Genomic DNA, 18897 nt, shown 5'->3' with positions numbered 1-18897 from the left:
GGTAAAATCAGTAAGAAATTAGGCGTCGCAAAGGCCACGTTATAAAATTGTCAATCATGGGAACTCTTGCACCGAAAATGTAGCCAACGAAGCTCACACCGGATGTACTTTTGTTAATCGAGTATGAAATTTAAAAGAAATCAAGTGTGTATTGATAGAGAAATCAGACAAAATTTATTAAGAAGAAATATTTGTACCCCTGACAATGTACCAAAGATGTCTTTAATTTGTAGAACTGCGAGAAAATTTTTAGGGAAATTATTTTCAAGAAACTGCAAAGAAAATCCAAGAGAAGCATATTTCGTCTGAACACAGGGATTCGTCACGAAATATTTGTCTTTTTAAAATTTGACATCGTCTATTCTATATTTACAAATAAATGTAAATATAGAATAGAGAGAGTCAATTCGTGACGAGCCCCTGTGGTCTGAACACGAACGAAGTGTTGAAATTTTCTTTGCTACTGATTTTATTGCAATTTAGGCCGAGTCAGTTATATATATATATATATAGAGAGAGAGAGAAACTCTAAACGCTTTGTTGAAATATTTCTACCGGGTTACCGGTCTTCTTCAGTCGTGTTTTCGTGAAGAAGACCGGTAACACGGTCGAAATATTTCAACAAAGTGTTGAGAGTTTTTTCTGTATTTTACTTCCAAAAAAGAGAGACTTTATATATATATATATATATATATATTGACGAAGCGAGTGTCGCGTTCGTACAACGGGTAATCGCAATCATGGACATACCATAGGAACTTGAAATTTTATCAATAAAGTTAATAAAATGTACTTGATTGACCATAGCTCAAGGCTTGGTCAATCAAGTACATTTTATTAACTTTATTGATAAAATTTCAAACTCCTATAGGCCTAGATGGACATACAGTTAGGGGTGGACCAGTCATATAGGTTCAAAGGTACATGTACGCCAGTATCGCAACATTAACAATCGACCTTTGGCTTTGCTGTGGTTTATTATGACGTTATAGAATGCTAACGAAATGCTGAATTTCTTTAATAATGTGTTACATGTACAGGAGAGGGGTGGTTTGGGGAATTTATTTTTTGCTAGAATTCACAGAACTTGCCGTTGTTCATTCAATTAACAGTATCTAGCGATGGTTACTTCTGAATTTCTTACGAAAATGTGGGTATATATAACAGTAAAAGACATCAAAGCATGCCATGTGTTGAAAATAAATGTTTTCTCGAAGTAGAATATCTATTGATCTTATTACTTAATCTGACAAATTATTTTGGGGGCGAGATCAAATGTTCAATGTTAGAGAAAACTGAATTCGCGTAGTTCTCACCAAGACAAGACCCCCCCCCCCCCCCCCCCCCTACAAAACTAAATATGAAGTATGTTGAAACTAATCGATTAACAAGTAAAACAAATGAAAGTGTACATTGAAACTATTAAACGTTTATTAAAATGTATTATTATGTGGTTTTAAAGTCAGTTGTCTTTTTTCCCCACTAAAGTGTATAATCGATGTCGGATGACAGAAACTTACGAGTTTTTACCCCCTCTTCCCCCTAACTATTTGAATTTAGAAATTTTTCCGACATCGATCTTTTCCAATGCTTTGCAAGATTTCGAAAATATCCTCTGAGAGATTTATTTTAAAATAACGATATGGAAACTGCGAATGTGAAAGAGACAACAAAACAAAAGCATTGTTCTTAAACGGACAAAATCGCCTATAGAAACATGTACTGAAATTTCTGATCACTTAAAACTGACAAGCATCTACAGGAATTTAAGGGAGTAACCTTTCAATTTTTATTGGGATATAGAGGGAACTGCGGATCCTGCCTTTTCCCGCAGCATTTTCGATCCCGTCTTTTTCTTTTCAATATTCAGCACTATTTGAATTCTGGGATATTGCTATCCTGCCTTTTCTTTACATATCGGAGCTCGCCTTTTTCACCCTGTATTCCCCCTCCCATACCTATTGATACTGCGATGGATTATAAGTATAACACGGTTATTCCTTATTTAAAAGATAAAATTTATAAGGTATCTGATAAAAGTTATATCTTCTAAAGTTTACGAGATATCTTGTATCTTTTATAAGACATCTTATATTGTTTTCTTTATAAGATATCCCATCACTTTTATACATGCAGATATCCAGTATATATATAAGATAATCTTTACAAGACATTTTATTAACGTAATCTCAAATCTCCGTTGTCAAATCAAAACCGATATTGAATCTCACGCTACGTACAGTGCAATTTACACTGAAATCAAATATTGAAACTTACACTTGTTAGGCACGAGATAATATAATGCCAAATACTTGGGACCGCCTACCTATAATTTAACCGACCTATCAAAAGCGCTCTTTAAAATCACTCGGGGACTTTCCAATGAACTATCTGAAGCACGTCATGTACTTGCCGATATGTCTCGTTCACACTTACTGTAAATCCACAGTAATAACTGTTGAAATGAGGTTTTTTAGGACCTCTGAGTCACTCAGGTGACCTATTGTCGTTGGTCTTCGTCCATCGTTGTGCTTGTCCATTAATTTTTTAATGTAGAGAGTAGAAATTGTTAAAAACAAGCCGTGAATCGAGGGCCCCCCAGAAATCCAAGATGGCGAGTGTTGTCCCTTTACTTTTTTTAATGTACACATGATACACCTTTTTTAAAACCTCGGAAAAAGCGGATTTTGGTGGTGGATTTTATTTATATAATTTATTATTCGGACACAAATCATGCAAAACTTCAATTTTTTATTCGGAAACAAATAATACAAAACTTCAATATCTGACAACCGAGCCCCTGTGGAACTCACTACCTCCCGGTTACGGAGCGAATGGCTCTATCACTGATCTCCGTAACTGTTTCTTGATTATCTCCCCTTTGAAGGTGTGTTTCTAGTTTCTCAGAAACACTACTTTTTTTCCTGAGTGTACCTATAAAATGACATTTTGCTCCAAATTCCACGCATATATGATATTGAGAATATACATTTATGATGTTATTTCATCAAAGTTCATGGAAGATTGCGTATGGCAGTTAAAAACAAATACTGATGAATTCTATTGTTAAAAACAAATACCGATGAATTCTATTGTGTTCCAATTCATGAAGAATTACATTGGTGATAACCTAAACCTCGCATAAAATTCAGTGATTTGAATTTGACCTACCTTTAATTTCGTCATTTTTTTTCCTGAATGCACACAAGACTCTAGCAAATATAAACATAATTTTTCTTAAAATCCGCCACAATAAAGGAAGTTGGAGACAGAAATAAGAAATCGCTGTTACCGGTGTATGAATGTTTCTTTATTTGGTGTTCGGGCCATTATATTTCTGCACCAGAAAAGCTTTCCACGAATACCTGCAGTTTTTGCCTCTGTGCGGCATATCTGATGTGGTTTCAATTTCCATTTAATTAATATCCATTTAAATCAGTACAAAAACCAATAATTTCGCATTTATTAAAAATTAATACTTCTACATATATGTGTGATACATCTTCTCAAGGGTTGATTCATTACCTCGCACTGACCCTTGACATCAGTGACTATCAAAAAGTTGGGCTCGTTCTGATTGGTTCCCACAAGAGTGGGAACCAATGAGAATGCGGTTCTATTTCTAACAACGTGAAGTGAGACGTGTATTCATACCTACAGTTATGGTTATTTCAATCGTTTAAGCAATATTGTTTAAACAAAAAGGTTTCTAAACTTGATCTACTATCAATAAATGTAATCAATGGCGTAAATATTACAATTGCGCGTGTTTATCAATACAGCAGTATGAGATTGAGTCATTTGTAACCATGTACACTATAACAAGTTGCAGTGATTTCATTGGATGTTTTATTTATTATAGTGGATTGCGTAATGGTCTGATGAGCCCAACTTTTATATAGTGACTGATGTCAAGGGTTAGTGCGAGGTAAAGAATCAATAACCCTTGACTTGTGAAGATGTGTGTGATACAGTTTTTATTTTCCTACTCAAAACATTGCATGGGGAGAACTCTTGTATATTACGTCAATATTAACGTCAAACTTGGTGACGTCGTCAGTTTAATATAGAGTTTTCCGTTGAATATATTACAGCTGCTATGATAGATAAAGAAAAACAATGGTCGTTTTCATAAATGGCACATTCTCAAATACCAGATTTAGTATTTTGGTGAATTTTCTTGACAGGGCATATTTTGGCTAAAACCGTACCTTGTTCTTTATGACCTTACATGTGCCACCCCTTGGACCTTATGGGCGGGGCCAAATATGCAAAAAAAAAAAGTCGTATTTTAAAAATCTTCTCTACTCCCATATATATTTGAGAAAAACTAGATGCATGATTATGATGGCCATGAAGCTCCCTGCCTAAATTGTAAAATTTATGACTCCAGGGTTAGGGTTTCAGGTCTTAGGGCAGGGCAAATATGGCCATATAGTGAAAATGTATTAAATTTTAGAAAATCTTCTCTATTCCCATACAATTTTGAGAAAAACGAAATGCATGATTATGATGTCAATGAAGCTCTCCACCTTAAATGTGAAATTCATGGCACCTGGGTCAGGAGTTCAGACCCTAGGGCATGGCCAATGTGGACACATAATAAAAATGTTTGGGTTTTTTTAAATAGGGAATGTTAAAATGTCTCTGCTTTAAACTTCCATTTTCCTTCTTCTGTAATTGAATACGAATTGTATGTATTTTGAAAGATCATAAAAATGTGCACAAAAGACTCTATATTGAGGTAAAAATTATATGCCAATTTGAGACTTCCTGTATGTGCTATGATACTCAGGTGACTGTTGAGGCCCATGGGCATATTATTCATATATAAGATTTATGTTCTGAGTGACCTTGACCTTTACAAAATTACCTTGAGTGACCTTGTCTGAAAGCCTTTGGCCTAGGACTTATTTGTGTAATACATGTACATGATCAATTCCTGTTCTAAAACCGTTTTAATAAAAATCGATTCCTGTTCTAAAACTCTTAAAATAAAACACTTTTATATGTTCTGAGTGACCTTTCCAAAATGACCTTAAGAGACCTTGGTTCAAAAGTCCTTGTCTCGAGGAACATTTAATTGAATTAATTTTTTATTAAAAGGTTTGGGAGATATGAGCTTGGATGTATGGACAGACACGATTTTGTCTATAAGCTACCCCGAAATTTTTCAGGGAGCATAAAAAGAGTATTAAATTTCAACAAGAGTCAACATATAACAATAGAAACTGTGAAAGTCATAAAGAAACCAGGGGTCCAGGCTACGGTAGCCATGATGTATACTGTCAATCAGTTAATTCTTTGTCTATACAGTCTGGAAACAAGCATTCTCTCTGATATCATTGATGTTTCTCTTGTTTAATGGTAATAAATTTGTATGTGGTATCATTTATTGGTTTAAAAAAAAAAAAAAAAAAAAAAGAGGCCCATGGGCTCACCTTAGTCACCTTGGCCCATATTTAAAGATTTTCCCTGCATATTCTCATGTAATTTTTTATCCCTATTGTGGCCCCAACCTACCCCCGGGGGGCATGATTTTTACAAACTTGAATCTAAACTATGTCGGGAAGCTTTTATGTATATATAAACTTTTCTGGTCCAGTGGTCCTTGAAAAGATTTTCAAATAACCCCACCTTATTTTTACATTTTTTGTGATTATCTACCCGTTGAAGGGCATGGTCCTTCCTTTGAACAAACTTGAAAGCCCTAACTCAAGGATGTTTCTTGCCAAGTTTGGTTGAAATTGGCCACGTGGTTTTGAATAAGTTAAAAGTATGAAAAGTTTACAGACAGATGACGGACAACAGGTGATCAGAAAAGCTAACTTGTGCTTTCAGCTTAGGTGAGCTAAAATTGAATGAAGGATACAATTTAGAAAGAGGTTTTATAAAACATGTTAGAAACTGGGATGGTTCATCGTTATAATGAAGTAGTCAGCCTTTATTATATTAGATCTTTTTCACATATATAACGTGATGTTCCTTGCATGTCTCTATGACTGCCCCATTTGTAATCGCCAGCATAATGTCCTGGAAGGAAGATAAAGCCAAAGTTCTGCTCCCCAGGGTGATCTGGTTCGTTATTTCCCCAATTTGTGTAGTTCAGTGCTACTCCATCGCTCCACTGCCATTTGCCTTGTACTAAGTGGGCACCTATATAGTATCCCCATACATGTTCTGCAAATAAGTTACAAACTCTATAAAGTGAATTCATCAAGTTTCCAAACATATTGGTTCGTAGTTCAATTTACATTTTTTTTTTTAAATATATTATCTTTTAACTAGGACAAATAGACAAAAGGGTGTGAAAATACATGTAATACGCATATTCCTATATGTGAACAACATGTTCATGATCTGTGAAGTTTGAAAAATAATTGTTTACTGAAAAGTTTACCTTTAAGGTAGCTCCACCCTCATGTGATGTAATATAGCTAGGCTTTTGCAAAATCTTTATTTAATTAAATTTTGTGCATGATAGAAATTATTTTTTAGAGGAATTTTATTCACTGAATAAAATAGAAACTCTGGTAAATATTCTGATATTGAAAAGGTTTATACATGTATTTTCTATGAATACCGATAATCAATTATCTATACTACAAAAATGTTGTCAAGGACAATAACTCCTATACTGGTATTTCTCTATTGTATGTCTATTATACAATGAATTCCTTGATATAAAGTAGTAGTTTTTTTTAAACTGTTAAAATAAATTTTTTGTCATTTTCACAAGTTTTATGTATTTTCATCATGCTGTTTAATGCAAGGTGAAGATAACGAACATTGCAGATCAATCTCATAACCCCTACAAGCAATACAAAATAGATAGTTGGGCAAACACGGACCCCTGGACAGACCAGAGGTAATGAAATATATGTGACCGAAAATATGTTGATGGCTATGAAATTCAATAAATCAAATAAATGAAATAGAAATCTTGAAAAATGTGATAATTCTTTATCCTGGACGAGCCCCCAATTTTGTTATGGGTCAGAACAAACCCTAGCTGTGACCAGCAGAAATCAATCACAAAGATCTTTAAACAATTTTTTACAGTTATTGAAAGAAACATATACCAAATTACTTACAATTTAGGTATACAATATATCAGTGTTTGATGGTGGTTTAATGCCGAGCTGAATTCCCAGACAAAAATATAAACAAATCGGTTGTATAATCCAATCCCCAGATCTTTTAGAATGCTTAATGATTCTGAACGAATGCTTACGAGTGCTTAATACCACAAAATTCAGTATAAGTTTTTATAGTAAAACAAAGTTTCAAAAGCTTTCTTTTTATATTATTCAATAAGTATGATTACATAATCTTGATATTGAACTGACAAATATCGTTCCATCCTAAATCTTGTCTAGGTCACGGGTGTCAATCAAGTACAAATGTAACACACAAACTCCCCGTCGAGGCCTCATTACGTCACCTACGAACTCTGGTGGAAGTTTGATGTAACACACAACAAACGTAATACACAACAAACGTAATACATAGCTAACGTAATACATAGCTAACGTATTACACAGCAAACACAAAACAAACGTAATACACAACAAACGTAATACACAAGAAATGTATTACACAGCAAACCTAATACACAACAAACGTAATACACAACAAACATAATGCACAACAAATGTAATACATAGCAAACGTATTACACAACAAACATAATGCACAACAAATGTAATACAGAGCAAACGTATTACACAATAAATGTAATACACAACAAATTTAATACACAAAAAATGTAATATACAGCAAACATAATACCTAACAAACATACACAAAAAATGTATTACACAACAAATGTAATACACAACAAATGTAATACACAACAAACATAATACACAACAAATGTAATACACAACAAATGTATTATACAACAAATGTAATACACAACAAACATAATACACAACAAATGTATTACACAACAAATGTAATACACAACAAATGTTATACACAACAAACATAACACACAACAAATGTATTACACAACAAATGTAATACACAACAAACATAATACACAACAAACATAATACACAACAAATGTAATACACAACAAACATAATACACAACAAATGTAATACACAACAAATGTAATACACAACAAACACAATACACGACAAACATAATACACAACAAATGTAATACACAACAAACATAATACACAACAAATGTAATACACAACAAATGTAATACACAACAAACGTAATACACAAAAAATGTATTACACAACAAACGTAATACACAACAAACGTAATACACAACAAACATAATACACAACAAATGTATTACACAACAAATGTAATACACAACAAACATAATACACAACAAACATAACACACAACAAATGTATTACACAACAAATGTATTACACAACAAACATAATACACAACAAATGTAATACACAACAAACATAATACACAACAAATGTAATACACAACAAACATAACACACAACAAATGTATTACACAACAAACATAATACACAACAAACATAATACACAACAAATGTAATACACAACAAATGTCATACACAACAAACATAATACACAACAAATGTAATACACAACAAATGTAATACACAACAAATGTAATACACAACAAACATAATACACAACAAATGTATTACACAACAGACATAATACACAACAAATGTATTACACAACAAACATAATACACAACAAATGTAATACACAACAAATGTATTACAACAAATGTAATACACAACAAATGTAATACACAACAAACATAATACACAACAAATGTATTACACAACAAATGTAATACACAACAAATGTAATACACAACAAACATAATACACAACAAACATAATACACAACAAACATAATACACGACAAACATAACACACAACAAATGTAATACACAACAAATGTAATACACAACAAATGTAATACACAACAAACAGAATACACAACAAATGTAATACACAACAAACAGAATACACAACAAATGTAATACACAACAAACATAATACACAACAAATGTAATACACAACAAATGTAATACACAACAAACGTAATACACAAAAAATGTATTACACAACAAACGTAATACACAACAAACGTAATACATAACAAATGTATTACACAACAAATGTAATACACAACAAATGTAATACACAACAAACATAATACACAACAAATGTAATACACAACAAACATAATACACAACAAATGTAATACACAACAAACATAATACACAACAAATGTAATACACAACAAATGTAATACACAACAAATGTAATACACAAAAAATGTATTACACAACAAACGTAATACACAACAAACATAATACACAACAAATGTAATACACAACAAACATAATACACAACAAATGTAATACACAACAAACATAATACACAACAAATGTAATACACAACAAATGTAATACACAACAAACGTAATACACAAAAAATGTATTACACAACAAACGTAATACACAACAAACGTAATACACAACAAACATAATACACAACAAATGTATTACACAACAAATGTAATACACAACAAACATAATACACAACAAACATAATACACAACAAATGTAATACACAACAAACACAATACACGACAAACATAATACACAACAAATGTAATACACAACAAACATAATACACAACAAATGTAATACACAACAAACATAATACACAACAAATGTAATACACAACAAATGTAATACACAACAAACAGAATACACAACAAATGTAATACACAACAAATGTAATACACAACAAACATAATACACAACAAACATAATACACAACAAACATAATACACGACAAACATAACACACAACAAATGTAATACACAACAAATGTAATACACAACAAATGTAATACACAACAAACAGAATACACAACAAATGTAATACACAACAAATGTAATACACAACAAACGTAATACACAAAAAATGTATTACACAACAAATGTAATACACAACAAACGTAATACATAGCAAATGTATTACACAACAAACACACACAACAAACGTAATACAAAACAAATGTATTACTACACAACAAAGGTAGTTCTGAACAATGCACATTTAAATAAGTGTATGTTTAGACATATATAGTATGTCTATTCTAACAGTTGGGAATTCTGACAAATGAAATTCAAAGTAGAATGTAAATATGAGAAATAAACTTCATTTCTGAAAGTGCTAAATAGGGTGTGAACAGCATTGCTTCACACTAACATGCTTCACACTAACATGCTTCACACTAACATGCTTCACACTAACATGCTTCACACTAACATGCTTCACACTAACATGCTTCACACTAACATGCTTCACACTAACATGCTTCTTGAAGTATGCCAGCATAAATTGTCACAGTTCATACCCTCCTGTATTTAAAAAAAAATGAAATATGTTTATTAAATACATGTATACTATCATGATTGCACATCTCTGTTGCTTACTCACTTGGGATTTGATTATTGTTCATTAAAGGTTGAATGACGCTTTGGATGAAATTCTCTTCTAGCTGGTCCTCAATCTTTGCCAAGTAAGCTCCCTTCAATTTACAGATCTGGAGTGCTTCACCCCAATATTTGATTTCAGTGGAGAAATAATAGCAGTGATTCAAGTACTGCAGGAAATCAGCAGGACACGCTAAAATGACATGATTGTAAATGCTTTCAAATACATGTAAATACAAAAAAAAGATGGAATTCTTGACCAAAGTATAAATTATGTTTAAGCTATCAACCAAGTCAAAATTAGGGTAGGTGGGTAAGAAATAAATTAAAGATTTTTTTTTCTCTAACTTTATTTTAAGAGTATACGAAAAAACATTCTGATCACAGCCTCCATTTGAGTTGCAGGTTAATTAATATACTTAACACAAGGGGCTAATTTTTCACTATTAATGCAACTTTTGAGATAAAAAAGAAACCTAAGAGGAGTAAGCATTCCCTGTTTTATATAAAATAATTATAAGTATCAACTCTATATATCAATGAAATGTTTCAATATGAGTTATTCTTCTGAACTGAAAAACATTGAAAAAGATTTTAAAGTGAGAGCTCACTGGCTGGCGCTTTGGTCGTAGATGTAGTTGATGTTGTAGTTGATGTTGTTGTAGGTGTTGTAGTTGTGCTTTTGGTGGTAGGGGGTAAAGTTGTTGTGCTGGTAGTAGTAGTTGGAGTAGATGTTGTGCTGGTAGTAGTAGTTGGAGTAGAAGTGGGCTTGATTGTTGTGCTGGTAGTTGTTGTACTGCCAGTAGTTGGTGTGCTGGTACTTGTCGTTGATACTGAAGTTGAGCTTGCTGTTACTGGTTGAGGTGTCGTTGATGCTGCATGAGAATGTGCATTGGAACAGTTCCGATTACAAAGGTCATTTGGACAGCAGGAGAAGCAAAATCCGGCACGCTTTTCAACATCTCTGCTGGCTAGGTTGTAGTCGTTTTCATTTTGTCTTTTACCGACAACAAGTACTGGAGAACCTGATGTCAGCTGTCCTGGATGGCAAGTCTGAAGTGGTAGGAGATCCAATCTGCAGTTAATCTGGTGTAGGGAGTACTATCCCTGAGACCGTGTAAGCATGCATATCCATATACCCATTTTCAATGAAGACATGAATAACCATCTTAAAACCTTCACTGGGATATGAAGTGGTGCAGTATGTGATAAAATCTACTGGGAAAGGCCTCTTGGTAGATTTGATCATGTACCACACTACTTTATATCCCATTAGTGAACTTTTCAAAATGGTTATTCCTTACTAAATGTATACATTTGAGGTGAACAGGGCACCTGTTGTACACCATGTACACCATGATTATTGACACTGTGACCCAGAAGTGAGTAAATCCTCATCATTCAAATTTTATGTGATGTCATTAAATTTGTACATGTAGTTAAGTTACTATTTCATGACTAAGGATTTTTGTCCTCATTCTTATAGAGGGTGCTTGTGTCTAGAAGTGAATTTGAGATGACCAGGACAAAGACTGTGGCGGATCCAAGGGGGGGGGGGCTGGGGGTCAACCCCCCCCCCCACACAGGTTAAAGAAAATTTTGTTAAAAAGGGTAAAAAAAAAAAATGCATTTTGAGGGTGGACCCCCCCCCCCCCTTTCAAAATTCCTTGATCCTCCCCTGCATAACTTTTAAAGCTAAGCCTAGCTAATCACAATTCTGTGAATGTGATATTGCAAAAACACTGAGCTTTCCTTTCTGAGTGACTGGTATATTCTTGTTACACCCCAATGTTTTCGAGCTTTCACCCCTTTTATATCTAGGTTAATCGTCAAAGGAACAGTCAATATCTAGGTTAATCATTAAAGGAACAGTCACTATCTAGGTTAATCATCTAAGGAAGTCAATATCTAGGTTAATCATCAAAGGAACAGTCACTATCTAGGTTAATCATCTAAGGAACAGTCACTATCTAGGTTAATGATCAAAGGAACAGTCACTATCTAGGTTAATCGTCAAAGGAACAGTCACTATCTAGGTTAATCATCTAAGGAAGTCAATATCTAGGTTAATCATCAAAGGAACAGTCACTATCTAGGTTAATCATCAAAGGAACAGTCACTATCTAGGTTAATCATCTAAGGAAGTCAATATCTAGGTTAATCGTCAAAGGAACAGTCCTTATCTAGGTTAATCATCAAAGGAACAGTCACTATCTAGGTTAATCATCAAAGGAACAGTCCTTATCTAGGTTAATCATCAAAGGAACAGTCACTATCTAGGTTAATCATTAAAGGAACAGTCACTATCTAGGTTAATCATCTAAGGAAGTCAATATCTAGGTTAATCATCAAAGGAACAGTCACTATCTAGGTTAATCATCTAAGGAACAGTCACTATCTAGGTTAATCATCTAAGGAACAGTCACTATCTAGTTTAATGATCAAAGGAACAGTCACTATCTAGGTTAATCATCTAAGGAAGTCAATATCTAGGTTAATCATCAAAGGAACAGTCACTATCTAGGTTAATCATCAAAGGAACAGTCACTATCTAAGTCAATCATCTAAGGAAGTCAATATCTAGGTTAATCATCAAAGGAACAGTCACTATCTAGGTTAATGATCAAAGGAACAGTCACTATCTAGGTTAATGATCAAAGGAACAGTCACTATCTAGGTTAATGATCAAAGGAACAGTCACTATCTAGGTTAATCACCAAAAGAACAGTCACTATCTAGGTTAATCATCAAAGGAACAGTCACTATCTAGGTTAATGATCAAAGGAACAGTCACTATCTAGGTTAATCACCAAAGGAACAGTCACTATCTAGGTTAATCACCAAAGGAACAGTCACTATCTAGGTTAATCATCAAAGGAACAGTCACTATCTAGGTTAATCACCAAAGGAACAGTCACTATCTAGGTTAATCACCAAAGGAACAGTCACTATCTAGGTTAATCATCAAAGGAACAGTCACTATCTAGGTTAATGATCAAAGGAACAGTCACTATCTAGGTTAATCACCAAAGGAACAGTCACTATCTAGGTTAATCACCAAAGGAACAGTCACTATCTAGGTTAATCATCAAAGGAACAGTCAATATCTAGGTTAATGATCAAAGGAACAGTCACTATCTAGGTTAATGATCAAAGGAACAGTCACTATCTAGGTTAATCATCAAAGGAACAGTCACTATCTAGGTTAATCATCAAAGGAACAGTCACTATCTAGGTTAATCGTCAAAGGAACAGTCACTGTCTAGGTTAATCATCCTAGTTTTGACAAGGTGCCGGGATATCAAAGAAATGCCACAAATGCATACATGTACCCTATACATTGTACATTACAAACCGATTTGCGAACACGACCTGTAGTGAACACTAAATACATTACATACCGATTTGCGAACACACCCTGTAGTGAACACTAAGTCCATGGTAAGGGAATCTGGTGACCGCATGATGTGACATTCCTATACAGAAAGGTAAGCTCAATTTCAGGTTCAAATGTATTTCAGAAACATTCGAGTACATTCTATTTGTAAACGTCTCTATGATGCAATGTTACGTACTAATTACTTACACAGTTTTCTGGGCATATGGTCACTCTATTACAGCCCTCCTCCTGCTGTTGCTGGAAGCAATTATAACAAATGGGTCCTCTTTTTGGTGGCGCTAAATTTGAAATCAGTTTTGGATGAAACGTTGACAGACAACAGTACATTTGACAGTAAGTTCTCGCTCTCAATTGATTATCTCTACTCACGTGGTTGTCCACACCCGCCATAATTACAATGGTCAGATGTACAACATTCCTCGCAGGTTTTGATTTCCCCGCCCACTCCAACTTGTCTCCTTTCCAGAGGAATCTCACGCTTACCACTGAGTCCACATCTCTATCGTGCATGACATGAAAACTAGTGACATCATTCAGAAACCCACATTATATTGAATTGATATTTGATTCAAAATATTTTCATCAGTTTGTTATCACAGCTACTTTCAAAAACACTAATTCGATCAGCAGCAAGGACCTTTATCCCTGATGCCTGAAACCTATGTTATTCTCTTTAGAGAAGTGGACAGGCATAACCTATATGGATGTAGACTATGCCTGCCCACTTCTCTAAAGAGAATAACAATATGAATCCTCTTACCTCGCGGATCATCTGTTATGCAAAGATGTGACAAGTATAGACAGATTTCCAGGAGAGAATGAAGCTTTCAAAGTGCCAGAAGGGACATTTAATCGGGGTAGCAACCTCAAACACATAGAAGGCAATTTCGAAGTGGAAGCCGACCAAAAACTAACATGTGCCCCGAATCTCACTGGGGCATAAGAGGAGACGATGTGCCACTGCTCAATTTTACGGGCCTAGAATCATGTAGTGCCAAATTAACATAAACTCAAATTATTGAAGATATTTTTAATTATTTGTATGTATAATTAATTCAGTTATTGCGCACAATCATTGAACTGAAGTGCTCATCAAATTAATAATGATTTAAATAAGAGCTCGATATAAATGATTTGATGACGTCTTCGATTCAATTGATGATATCTTCATTTATTCATAATGATATTCTAGAAGGGATTAATGCGCGCATCAATTCTATTAAAGAAAGCAACATTTCAATTAAAGCGATCATTAATCCCATTGTGGATATGTTGAATTGAAAATACATGTATCTCTAATTAGATAGTTGCTGTCTCTAAAAGATAGCGCGCATCAATTTAGCGAATGTAGCGTAGCGGAAATTGGGCCAGGCATACGCCAGACTAGCATGAATTGAATTCTTTAATTCGATTGAAGAGAGCAATAATTCAATTATTGTACTCATCCTATTGATGTGCACATCAATTCTTTTAAAGAGAGTAACAAGTGTGGATATGTTGAATTGAAGATATTTCTTATTATGTAGTTGCTCTCTCTAAAAAATAAAAAGATTGCGCGCATCAATAGGATTAATGATATCATTAGTTCAACTGAAAAGAGCAATACTTCAATTATAGCGCGCATTAATTTAATTATTGTTCTCTTAAATTGAATTGTAGAGCACATTGATCAATTCAATTGTTGATATCAGTAATTCATTTGAAGAGGGCAATGTTCAATTCAATTATCGCGTGCATCAATTCAGAATTATTAATGCTTTAATTGTATTGTTGTGCTCATAAAACGAATCGATGATATCTTCAACTAATTAAAAATATATTCAATTATTTAACTTTAAGTTTATTTGGCGCTCCATGCATATCTAATGCCATATTTGACTCCATTCGATAGCAGTTAGGTATTCGCTCTACCTTTTGTCGCCCCTAACTTACACAGGCTACTAGTATGTGGTGTAGTGGTTCGAGCTATATAGACAGTGGATATTGGCCTGGATAGTTCAATGGTTACAGCACCTGACTACCAATGCAGGGACCACTGGGTTTGATTCTCGATTCAGGCATCCGTTTTCTCCGTTACAATGGTACCCCATGACATAGAGAGCGGGTTCATTACCTGTCTGTTATCACAGGGGAAGGGGCCCAGAATATCAGCAACCCAAACCTTATGTACCGATACTCTCACCCAACGTTTCTCTGGATCCGCCAATGATTAAACAAATATAAAGACTTGTACAGGTCTTACAGATTTTGATCGACAACCGCTTCTGTAGAAAGTGTGGCCATCCGGTGTCACAAACTCGTCCACGTAACATATCTGTTATAAACAAAATGAATGATCAAATATGGTTGTTATTTGGGTTAACTTTTCATGGTTTGTGTTCATGGGAATTTAAATATCGTGATGAAGTCTAGATCTCTCTCTCTCTCTCTCTCTCTCTCTCTCTCTCTCTCTCTCTAACAACTTTCAATAACCGTTATATTTATTTTGCAAATCGTTTATTTTTACACGCAAAGTAAGATATATTGGGTAATGCCCCCTAGCCTTTTTCGTAATAGTATTGAAACGTAAGAATGTAGGTTAAACTGATGAATTGAACCCACGTAGTGGAAGACGAATCCCCCCAACCCCCCAACCCCCGAGTTTGAAGTTTGTGCAAAATAGGTTTGTTTTTGTTTATTATCATTATTATTTTACTTGTCAAGAATTTGAGACAATCGTGAAGTCAACTTTTTAACCAACCAACCCCTAACCAACCCCCCCCCCCCCCGCCCCCGGTCTCCACTTAAAAAAACCCCGATACTACCTGCCTGGTTAATGATTTCAATTCGTGGTGCTAACTTAGCTTCAGACCTGTGTCTCTCGGGGGATTGAGGAGTTGGATTTAGATCTTGTTGTAATTTTTTCAGAGAGCTACATTTTTGCTGGTTTGTCTCAATTTTTCACCGAGATCTACAGTATTGCAGCTAGGGGTGTACATGCAACGGAAAACAACCACAAAAAAAAAATCAAACCTCATTGTGTCCGCAATGTGATACAAAAGGGCAGTCTCGAGGATATGCAATTCTATCCGGACAGGTAAAACAGGAAATAGCAGCCCAAGATCCTAGCATAAGACATATCTGATAGATTAATAAGAACTCGTGCATCTTTACGTTAATGTATATATTCTTTAGTAGGAGCATTGTATCAACTTACAGACAGACGCACAACAAATATCAGCTATAGACAGTACACAAGCTTAATGTTCTCTATACATGTATTGTCCATACAAAATGATGGCTTTCTTCAAAATATCTGTACAAAACCATTTTTAAAAATCTTGTTTAAATATCAAATTTAAACCAATACATGTAAATTCTTTGAATTATTCTGTAGTTTCTTAAAATATTTTTATGATTACTAGTAACTTCCTTACCTACAACTGCCTGAGTTAACAATTAAGAAAGATAGTTGGCTCTAATCTATAAAGGATACATGATAATAAACTGGTTAACAAATAAATTGTTTTCTTTCAAATCATTTAATATCTTCAGTGGTTACCGGTATTTCAAAATTATGTTACGAAACTATAAATGATAACGGGGTTATAGTAAAAAGTCTATAGAATTGGATTTTTAAAAATGGCATCAAACGAATATTTTGAAGAACAAAATCATTTGTATGAAAAATATAATGATAATTTTCCCCATCCTGTTTATTTGTCCACTTCCTGGATTTCGTACTCAGCGTAAAGGAACCGTTTCAGATGGAAATGTTTAGAACAATGATAAAATAGATACCTTGAACTATCGTTGTGAAGAGAATGGTAAACGAGGAAATGTCTGTAAAATGTGAAATATAAAAATTACTTCAAGGTCTAATGAAAGGGGGGAAATAGAAATTGACAAAATAAAATGTTGACAAACTTACTCGTTTTCATTTTGGTGTCAAGTGTGGGTTACAATTCTATAGGGCAAGTGGCTATGGCGTTATCTTATCTTAACTCTGAGCGACCTCGAAGAGTACACTTACAATTCATTCTAAAACAAATCAACATAGTGTTTGTAACTTTTAAACGTAATTAAATATTGCTACCTTACTATAAATTAAAGTATGGTACCAGTAACTTTTTCAACACTTTATTGGAATAACTATTAAATCACATACTTAAATTACAAATGATCGACAATAATTTTGTTGGAAAGAAAAAGTAGTTTGTTTTTTAATTACATTTCGAATTCCAGATTCCAAGCCACAAATCCCTTAATAATGGCATGATGTTTTCTTAGCTGACCTGAACCCGGCTCAGATTCTCTGTTTAAGACTGGGGGTGTCTACCTGTCTCCTGGGTGACGTTTATCAGGTCAGTACAATACAGATTTGTTAGCTAACAAATAAAACAACAAAACTCATCAGAACATCGTGTGTGGAAACGTCTACGAAAGGCACTTTCTGTTTGTGTGTTGTTTAACGTTTCATTTGAGAAAGCTTTCCTCATATTAAAACGTCACTAGTTGTAGGCGAAGCGCCACAAACTTTGAAGTATGCATAATGCGCAAGCGCATTGAGCCTGCCTTGGGACCTGCATTTTAAAGGTCAACTCGGAAGGTTGTCGAAAGATTAGTCGCTACCTATGTTTAACGTATTGGGCTGGGCTTGGAGCCCCAAATTAACACAAACTCAAATCATTAAAGATATCTTTAATTATTTGAAGATATCATAAATTCATTTGATTCGTGCAACAATTCAATTTTTGATCTTCAAAATTTCAATGGTATCTTCAATTCCGACTTATTGCGCGCATTGATCGAATTACATTTACATGATTAAAACGCTCTAATGGAAAATAAATCAACATGAAAAGCGAAATACAGCAAATCGTTTCGAAAATCTTCTTCACAGGAATCTTAAGGGTACGCTCGTACAATTCGTCAAATCAATATGCATGTATCCTCGTGAAAAGTAGATTCAAATTTCTTCTCAGAAACCATAAGAACAAATTCCCTCAAAGGTGTTGAAACCACGACCTCGGGGTCTTAGTAGAGTTTC

At 34.1% G+C, this 18897-nt stretch overlaps 1 protein-coding gene across 3 annotated transcripts; it reads right to left on the bottom strand.

Moving 5' to 3' along the window:
• Nucleotides 1–5017: 5017 nt before the first annotated feature.
• LOC125681904 (uncharacterized) lies at nucleotides 5018–17899 on the bottom strand. Of its 3 annotated transcripts, none has more exons than XM_056155690.1 (10): nucleotides 17779–17899; nucleotides 17649–17690; nucleotides 16881–16972; nucleotides 16111–16182; nucleotides 14238–14367; nucleotides 14055–14146; nucleotides 13870–13944; nucleotides 11080–11554; nucleotides 10473–10661; nucleotides 5018–6180 (listed from the first exon to the last, which is right to left on the bottom strand). In XM_056155690.1, the coding sequence occupies exons 1-10, from the start codon at nucleotides 17786–17788 to the stop codon at nucleotides 5948–5950; spliced, it is 1410 nt and encodes a 469-aa protein (XP_056011665.1). In that variant the 5' UTR covers nucleotides 17789–17899; the 3' UTR covers nucleotides 5018–5947. The 3 variants fall into 3 exon arrangements, with proteins under 3 accessions (XP_056011665.1, XP_048778117.2, XP_056011663.1); XM_048922160.2 differs by having other exon boundaries at nucleotides 5019–6180; nucleotides 11080–11521; nucleotides 17779–17898; XM_056155688.1 differs by lacking the exons at nucleotides 17649–17690; nucleotides 17779–17899 and having other exon boundaries at nucleotides 5019–6180; nucleotides 11080–11521; nucleotides 16881–17107.
• Nucleotides 17900–18897: the final 998 nt, after the last annotated feature.

The sequence above is a fragment of the Ostrea edulis genome, chromosome 2 (assembly GCF_947568905.1).
Source record: "Ostrea edulis chromosome 2, xbOstEdul1.1, whole genome shotgun sequence".
NCBI classification, from domain to species: Eukaryota; Metazoa; Mollusca; class Bivalvia; order Ostreida; family Ostreidae; genus Ostrea; species Ostrea edulis.
This window is presented reverse-complemented; position numbering and strand designations above follow the sequence as displayed.

What these genes read in the sequence shown, in the direction of transcription:
- LOC125681904 (XM_056155690.1), bottom strand. An exon ending in CAGGGTGTGTTCGCAAATCG is followed by an intron (nt 11,555 to 13,869) that starts GTATGTAATGTA and finishes TCCCTACACCAG; the next exon opens with ATTAACTGCAGATTGGATCT. An exon ending in TACGACCAAAGCGCCAGCCA is followed by an intron (nt 10,662 to 11,079) that starts GTGAGCTCTCAC and finishes ATGTCATTTTAG; the next exon opens with CGTGTCCTGCTGATTTCCTG.